General features: G+C 35.1%; 1 protein-coding gene across 1 annotated transcript in view; it reads right to left on the bottom strand.

The window, feature by feature from the left end:
• Positions 1-7,015, bottom strand: part of LOC106461710 (serine/threonine-protein phosphatase 6 regulatory ankyrin repeat subunit A-like) — a 24,591-nt gene extending 17,576 nt beyond the window's left edge. The window contains exons 1-4 of the mRNA XM_022388739.1: positions 6,893-7,015; positions 5,426-5,684; positions 4,731-4,970; positions 1,002-1,097 (exon numbers count right to left, since the gene is read on the bottom strand). Of these exons, the coding sequence (XP_022244447.1) occupies positions 1,002-1,097; positions 4,731-4,970; positions 5,426-5,684; positions 6,893-7,015 (718 nt within the window). The remainder of the gene's footprint in view (positions 1-1,001; positions 1,098-4,730; positions 4,971-5,425; positions 5,685-6,892) is intronic.
• Positions 7,016-9,584: the final 2,569 nt, after the last annotated feature.

The raw sequence follows: 9,584 nt of genomic DNA on the forward strand, positions 1-9,584 counted from the left end.
GGGGGTTAATGAAAGTGTTCCAAAACGCGACATTAATTTCTTGACGACTTAATAGTTTCGACATTTCACATGTCCTTTTACTGTAGTCAATTAATAGTATTGAACTGTATTTGATTTATTTAAGATATTTAGTTCCGAGGGCTCGCTGTAAAATTTGCCTCGAGTCCCCCAAGTCTTTAATATACAGTTCTGTATATACATACAACTTTACGACTTTTCATTACTTAGCACCCTGGTTTCATTCATGTTTCTATATTATGATTTGTAATAAGAAAACGTATGTTCCTACATCGAGAACAATTTCAGATTTCATCAGTCAAGTAAATCTGTGAAAAATGGTATCAGTAAAAATTTAGAATGTCTAGGTATGGGAAACGGTTGGTGTAATTTATGTACGTACACGTTCATATACATCTTTATAGAATGTTTTATCCTGAAAAAAGTATTGAATTTTTTTACCCTTACCCCTAATAATTTGGGTGAATCGTAATATGAAAATAAAAAACACTCACATTAAGTAACAAAAACCAATAACCTGACAGCTGAAATCTACAGTTTCAAACAACGTTTATATCATCTATCATACAATATACATCTATCCAGGATCAGCTCTTTTGAATGAAGAGAAAGTACTAATTAATAACAAATGTCATTAAAATAAATAAGTAATATAGTGTTAAAAAATACTTACTCTGATTATTTTATGATACGAAACAGATAAAATAGGTGAGTTCGCACCATAAAAATTGTTATCAAGCAGTTTGCTCATATAAATAACGTCTCAACCACTATTACGACTGTTGTCTTCCATCCGGCCTGGAGGTCCTTGGTACTGGACGAAAAACCTTCTTGCCACCGTACATAGCAGATTTGGTGTGGTTGATAAATTAATATACACTCTCCTTTACTTTTATTCAAAAGTTCTTATTCATAAATTAAACTGTATTTAGTTTATTTCACTGTCTCCTTAAATAAATTATAATCATATTTCTGTTTCTTACCTGTCAAGCCGTCCTTGTCTTCAGCCATCACGGAAGCATCAGCATTCACCAAGGCAACAATGGCGTCACTGCTTCCTGAGGAATAATTCATTTTTACTAAGCCCTGTCTCTTTTTTTTAAAAACAACAACAAAAAACTAACAGATAAGAGCATAATCTTGCCAGTGACACTTTTCTTCCGCTCCTGGGAGCAAGAGTAGAGAAAAGAAGAACAGAACTTTAATGAACATGGTTCAGGAATTGGTTGGATTGAAAATACATATTAGTTGCTGTCCGTAATCTCAAACTAAAAGTGGCCAGAGTTAGAGTCTGGCTGAATCAATTTATCTTAAAAGAGCTGTAATTGGCTGAAAAAATACACCCAGAAGCGAGAGTTAATTCTTCCCTGTGTCCATTCGTTATGTGGGACCTTGTCTCTTTTCTCAGTTAGAACATAACGGTTTTCTGACATTGTATGATGGGTTAATGTTCTATGTATATGGAATACGGATATTTCCAAAGGTGTTCTAAGGAATGCTCGAATTGAGGGGAAACGGATGAGAACATCGCGCTCCAATTATTATAATACACAATTTAATCTCTCCTTGTTAACTACACAATGTACATGGGGGAAGCGTTTCGAGAATAAGATTTCACTGACTGACTTAACCTTAATGAAGACACATGTATACAGCCACGGTCGCAATGATCCTGTGTCGAATATTATCTACACCAGTAATTAGTGAAGTTGGTTTTTGGTTTGCTTTTAATGGTTGCTTTATGTAAAGATATCGTTAGATCTTAATTTTGATCTAAAAATTGAGTGACTGGCCAATGAAGAAATTAAAGCCAGGAAATATATATAGAATTATACTTATTAAGTACTTATAATTCAAGCACTATTTCTAAGAATATTTGATCAAGACTGCCGTCCCGATGGTTAGTCAGTAGCTTCTATGTTTTGTTTTGAGATATGACAGTAAGCTATCCGAGCAGTATTCAATGGAAAATTTTGCCATCTGCACTAGTGCATAAGAGTTATATGTAGTTATAATAGCACATCGATATATAATTAACCAATACATCTGCCTTTTGGAAGAACAATGAGGTCTCAAGCTGCTATCGAGACTTTTGTATTCAGAGATATTGTAATGAAGATAAAATCTAATCTGACTCATAAATGCTGTTAATTCTGTGATTTTTGTAAAATTCCAAACAAGCTATATCGCCAAATGCCGGTGTGTAACACGACTTCTCGACCTTATGACAAACCCATGAAGTGTGTACTACACCAGTTGGATCAGAAAATTACTTAATATTCTGCCCTAAAAATCTATATTGAGTCTATGAACAGTGGATTGGCGAATTATAATATCACTGTTTTGCAGATAGTAGTCAATATGTATTATAGTTGATCTTCCACGATTTTTACCAGACTGACTTTTAAGTTGAGTACAAAATGTCCTCGACCTTTCTACCACAAGTCTGGGTATACCAAAAAATGGCTGCCATTTTCCATAAGTATTTCTGGTTTTCAACATTTGATCAGTCCTAACTGTCAGTATTTCGATCAGAAGACCTCTGTCCAACGCCAGCAGGTAACAATGTCGCATAATTCAAAGAAAACAATAACCAAATGTCAGCCTATCATAAAATGATTAAATATGAATAATATATGAGGATATTATCTTCCAGGGAGGGTAGCACATGCAAAATGCTCAAAGAGTAGCCCAAAAGTTGGCGGTGAGTGGTGATGACTAGCTGCCTTCCCTCTAGTCTTACACTGCTAAATTAGGTACGGCTAGCACAGATAGCCCTCGTGTAACTTTGCGCGAAGTTCAAAACAAACAAACAAACTAGCGCAACTACTGAACTTATGGCCTTTACTAAAAGGTAACTACTGAGAGAGCAGCGAAACGCTCAATTCTTATTAAAACGTCAGCATAACTAAAACATACACTCAAACCACAGCGTGCACAGAATGTAAAATTATTATGAGAAACTTTCTTGTACTTAAATTATTAAAGCCACAGTTTATAAGAAGCTCATAACATGCAGTTGCGTTAAATCGATGGGCGGCGCAAGCATGCAATTTAACTTGATTCTGTAGTATGTATAGGGTTTCCTAGTAAACCAACAAAAGTATACATTTATAAGAAACCAAGGTAATTGTAATTGAGGTTTTATAATAGTGACTCTTAAAACTGGCTAGAAGTAGGGCGTTACAAGGTCAGCACTTTATATACAACTCCAACAGAAAAAGTACAATGTCAGTGAATTTTTATTTTATAATCAAAATTTTAGATTTTTATTTATTTAGTATAAGAAGTTATAACGCTAAAGTTCAGGGTTCGATTCCCCGTGGTGAATAGAGTTTAGATAGCCAATTGTGCAGCTTTGCGTTAAAACAGAGAAACAAATGTTGTTTATTTAGTTCTATAATAGAGTAATTCCAGCAGGTGTATTGGTGTGGCTCGTTTTGAGTGTAATGGTAGCAAATATTTCCAAATTTAAAATCAAGATTGGATATTTTCATAATGATATTTTGAATACAATATACGAGGTAAATAAAAACCTAATACGATTATTAATTAATCCTGATTAAATGTAAGCTTGCTACATAAATCAGAACTCAAAATTAACTTATGTTGTTTTACTTCTTACTTAATTCCTTAAAATAATGTTTCCCAACGATGTTTTGAGTGAACTAAACTTTTTAGGTAGATAATATATTCAAGTACTTTCCTTGGGTCGAGCGTGGCCAAGTGGTTAGTGTGCCAGGTCTGTGGATCCGTTGCTGGTAAAATATGCTCTATACTTTTGGCTCCGTGGATACGACGAAAGAGTCAAAGTCATATCCAACTATTCCGCCAGACAAGAGTAGCCCAAGAGTCGACTGCAGATCTATTGACTAACTGCCTTTCCTCTAGTCTATCAGTTCAAAATTGACCCGGCATGGCCAAGTGGCTAGGGCGTTTGACTCGCAATCTGAGGGTCGCGGGTACGAATGCCCGTCTAAAAAAAAACATGCTCGCCTTTTCAGCCGTGGGGGCGTTATAATGTTTCGGTCGATTCCACTATTCGTTGGTAAAAGAGTAGCCCAAGAGTTGGCGGTGGGTGGTGATGACTAGCTGCCTTCCCTCTAATCTTTCACTGGTAAATTAGGGACGGCTGGTGCAGATAGCCCTCGTGTAGCTTTAAGCAAAATTCGAAAGAAAATAAACCAAACCATTTCAGAATTAGGGACGGCAAAGAGCCCGAGTGAAGGTTCGCGCGAACGTTTGAAACAAAAGTTCTCCCAATGGCGTTTTGGATGCAATCAACCAGATAAAATAAAATTGAATATAATGTTTTATAAAGTTGCAATGGTTACCATGGTTCCAGTAAAACATGAATGTTTAATGCTATTCTAATGATATCGCAGGTTCATTGTTTGTTTGTTTTTGTAACGAAACCTGATTTTTAGCGTTAAAAGTTCTCACAGCGCTGAGCCATCATTGAGCGTGATGGTTATTTATATTTCAAAATACAATTAAATTCTTGTATTAATTACAACTTATTAAGTACTAATGAGAAGGCAATGCTATCTTCTTCCATGAACTATATTTTTCATGTTAATTCGAACTACAAAGTTAACAATAAAGTTAACATAAAAGACTAGATTGGTAGTATTATTCCATTGTGTTATGTAATAAATATTATATCAGAAGAAAAACTTATTTTTCTTTTCTTGTTGTTTCTTTTTCTTTACCTGCACTCGCTGCCCACAGTAACGGTTGACGGCCATCTTTGTCTTGCACATCAACGGCCACACCTCTGTCCAAAAGCTTGTGCAGGACAGAAAGGCCTAGCGTCACATTATTACCCATGTCACTGTCAGGCCCACACATCTGAGAAGCGTAGTGGATCGGATAAGCCCCGTGGACGTCGGGTGTATTAGGGTTACCACCAGCATTTATTAAGATGTCTGAACAATCGAGCTCACCACACACTGATTTAAAAGGGAGAAAACAGATAACTGGAAGAATGGGAAACACTTCATATGACAAATGAAAAATAAAAAAATAGCTACTTTTAACTCTATTTTTAGAACATTACAGATTAAAGAAATGAAGATCAAACAGACGATGAACTACTGAGTTAAGAAGTTTGAAAATATTTGGTATAAGAGCATAAAAGTTAAATATTAGAAGTTGATGAAATAGTGAAACTTATAAAGATAAAAATAAAAATAAGTATTTAATTTACCATGAATGTGATTTTAAAATCTAACGTGTATGAAAAAATATATCGCTCCCACATCTCAGTGTTGGAGTGGAGGACATTTGATGGTTTAACGAAGTAGCAAAATATAAATGAAACTTCTTAAAAATAATCTTTCATGAAGTTTTTATTTACATATTTTTATTTGCAGACACTAAATTACAAATTATAGCATAAACATACCCGTTGCCCAATGGACACAAGAGTGCAGTTCGTTGTCTACACTATTAACATCAGCACCTTTGTCAATGAGATACTTTGTCATTAATATATTTCCACTTATCACCGCTAGGTGAAGAGCTGTGTAGCCTTCTTCGTCTTGTTTATTTATCAGGCTTGGTTCTGTCTTTAATACGAAGTCAGCACAGGTTATGTCTTTGTTTCCTGTACAGTAATGAAGAGCTGTTTTCCCACTTTTATCTCGAGTAGTCACCAAATGTCGCTACCAAAATAAGAGTTGAGGATTAATCGTCATTCAAAACGTTAGAAGAGGAGCATACTAAAACATGTCTGGTCAGCTTTAGTTTTCTAGCTGGTAGCGCTTTCTTGAACTCATTTTTTTTTCAATAAACATTTTCATAAAATTTCATTTTAATACAAATTTAGTATTCAGTCGGAGAGAAAATAGCCTATATTAAAATTTTAAGAACAATAATTCTTCATATTACTTAAAGTTTGACTCAATAAAATAACTCTTCTACCTTTCTATAAAATAATTCTTCATAATTGTTTCTTGTTTGTTTCTTGTTAAGCACAAAGCTACACAATGGGCTATCTGTGCTCTGCCCACCACGGGTATCGAAACCCGGTTTTTAGCGTTGTAAGTCCGCAGACATACCGCTGTGCCACTGGGGGGCAATTCTTCATAAACCAATACATAACACCGATAATTGAACGGCCGGGTGTGACCAAGCGATTAGCGTGCTGAGCTGCGAACGATTTGTTTGTTTAAAGTTAAGCACAAAGCTACACAGTTGGCTATCTGTGCTCTGCCCACCACGGGTATCGAAACCCGCTTTCTAGCGTTGTAAGTCCGCAGACATACCGTTGTGCCATTGGGAGGCATTGCGGACGGAGATCCAAGGTTAGAGTCCGCGATGTGTAGCAGAACATGCTTCACATTTTCAGCTCTAGACATTTTATAACACACACACACACACACACAATCCTGCTATTCATTTTTTGAAAAGCCGTGTAGGTGGCAGGTGCTGTTGACAGGTAACCATCCATTTGGTCAGCAGTTTTGAATTTGGAACAGCCCGAGCCTTGTAAGTCTCTGACCTGGCCGTTTAATTCATTCAGGTTGAACACACTTGATACCTAATAACTGTAATGCATCATACTTTCTAAAAGTTTTTCAATCGTTAATTGATGTTTTTTGTAAACTGTTTCCAACTACTTATGAGTGTTGACGTTTATTTTTGATGAAAAAATAATAACAGATTGACTTATTATTCTATGAAGAATGAACTGATATTATCAGAAGAGTGTACGAAATCTGATGATAGTCCTAGTAAATCGTTGGAATAAAATCCTTCCATCTCCGGTTTGAAATTAAAAAGAAAAGTTCAGAAATAATACAATTTAGTTACAGGCGTGTACAAAGAGAACATACATTGAAACTTATAACATAAGAAGCATCTAACACACCTTTTCCTGTATAATTATTCTAACTGCAGCCTCATCATCCTGTTGACAGGCAGCCATCAAAGCTGAAAGACCGGAAGATTTATTAGACTTTCTGTCATGACGCTCCTGACTTGTGGTCTCCATGACAACTTCACTTGTCGAGATCACAGAACTTTTCCTACCATCTAGCTGTATGAGTTTCTGTTCTAATTTTATTTCAGAGAAAAAAATATATATACGAAGGATGATTATTAATAGAGCGTAAATTATGCACTCAAAAATCACTTGTAACGATTAACAAGCAAAGTTAACCGAAACAAACACACACAACAGGTAGCAAACAGCATTTATCTCTATTATTATTCAAAAGTTGTAAGGGGCAATAGAAATAGTTAACAAAACTAAAACTTAATAGACAGTAATAGCTAACAAACAGTTCCCATGTTCAATCAGTAATAAATAATATAGATTAACATAAGTTGCATTCTGGGAAGGAGTGTGTGTCAGATAAGTATTTGTGATATCCTGGGTTGAAAAAGGTGCATTCTGGGAAGGAGTGTGTGTGTGTCAGATAAGTATTTATGATATCCCGGGTTGAAAAAGGTGCATTCTGGGAAGGAGTGTGTGTGTCAGATAAGTATTTGTGATATCCCGGGTTGAAAACAACATATAGCCATATATCACATAGTGGAAAAATAATAAATAAACATATGTCGTATTCTGGAAACACAAGAAACAAACATATGTTACAATCTTGAAAAATAGCACACAACGTATGTCGTGTCCTAATAGGATATCAAGTACACATACCTTATTTATTAAAATATAACAAACGAACATACTTTGCATCTCAGTAAACATGTCATGTCAAGTAACAGATAATATGTCATGTAATCATATTCCGAAAATATATCTGGTAAACATGTCTTGTAACCAAAAATAAATCAAGTAAACATGTCTTGAAACCAAGAATAAATCAAGTAAACATGTCTTGTAACGAAGAACAAATCAAGTAAGCATGTCTTATAACTGAGAAGATGGGAGCTGATTTCTGCGCAAGTATTAGATAGGACCAGTTAATAACGGGAGGATCGAACAAGAAATGTGTAAAGTAATGTGAATTTGAAAACTAATTGAGTTTTGAGCTGTGTGAAAAATAAGGAGACTAGACACATGTGGTGGAAAGTGGAAACAATGCTTATTAATGGCACAACAACAAAAACCATATGCACACCCACGTAGACACTTAGACAATTGCCCCTACTGGATCTGTAAATAGCTTTTCCTCTCTCGAGATGAATCTTTGCAGAACCAGTCACGATGACAGCCAAATAGAACTCTAAAAGTGCTGAGGCTCCATGATAATACAGGAAACATTTGTCACTTTCTTTGCAATAGCATAACCACATGACTAATCAATCTCTCAAAGTTTCGTTGGCTGGAATATAAATGCATCATGCACTCGGCCAGCGAAGAACGTTGCAGTCGTTAACCCTTACTTAAAACTAATTAACAAAGTTGATGCAACATCCCTACGGGCAGAATAGATACCATCTGCTATCAAGAACACCAAAGACACAAAGGCAACTAGAATGAGACGGTTTTAATCATTTTATGGGCCACGTGTTCATCCTAAAACTCTGTATAACCAGACCAAATGAAAAATGTTAAAACTTCCTATGTAAATGCAGATGATGTAAAAACACAATATGCCCACATTTCACAAAGATATCGAATAAATACGTTTTGTAAACAAGAATATATCAAGCAAATATGTTTTGTAACCGAGAATATATCAGGTCATCATGTTTTGTAAGCAAGAGATATGAAATAAACATGTATTGCAATCGAGAAGATATAATAGAAGCTATATCCAGTTAGAGTCCGAAAGCTTTATATATATAATAAACCGTTTGTTTTCTCACTTGTACAGGAACAAGTGAGTGAAATGTTGTTGTTGTTTTTTGAGACAGTGTGAAAGCTATAGTGTTTAGAATACAGAGATACGTTTATCCTGTTTTCGGACGTCTGTAAAAAACTGGAACATTAATAACAGTTGCTTTAGTGATATTGGCAGACGACCTTTAGGATAAGACTACTGCATGGAAACTTCAACCATTATTACGTCAACAACAATCAAGTTTCTATACATAAAACAGTAGAAACCAGATATTCCAAAGTTATATTAAATACATGCCCGTTAAGTGATAATGATTATTCAAAATAAAAATTACTGGATTCTGCCTAACCAAAAACGCCTCTTCAATATATTAGGGGCGTAGTCAGCAATACAGAGTGAGGGGGAGTCCCAAAAGCATGCTGACCTTTTCTTCTACGCGGAGAATTTAAGTAATTTACCCTAACCTAAATGAAGCTTGTAAAACGACAATATTCAAAACTTAAGAAAACAAAAAGCAATAACTTGCTGAGTTGTAAACGACTTTTTTTTTTAGAACATTGGGGTGGATGTTCACCTACCCCTGACAACACCCCAAATTAACTTTTTCTTTGTAATACACGCTTCTATGCTATTAATGGGACATGAATTGCTTTCATAAAATAAAATAGGAAATTAATTTAAAATTGGATATTTAATGCCTGACTTAGATTAGTTTATATATGTACTTCAGTACTTAGTAAGAACTATATAACCATTTTGAGTGAGTTAATAATTTATACATGTACTTCAGTACTTAGTAAGAGCTATATAACC

Source organism: Limulus polyphemus, unplaced genomic scaffold, assembly GCF_000517525.1.
Source record: "Limulus polyphemus unplaced genomic scaffold, Limulus_polyphemus-2.1.2 Scaffold1015, whole genome shotgun sequence".
Taxonomy (NCBI): domain Eukaryota; kingdom Metazoa; phylum Arthropoda; class Merostomata; order Xiphosura; family Limulidae; genus Limulus; species Limulus polyphemus.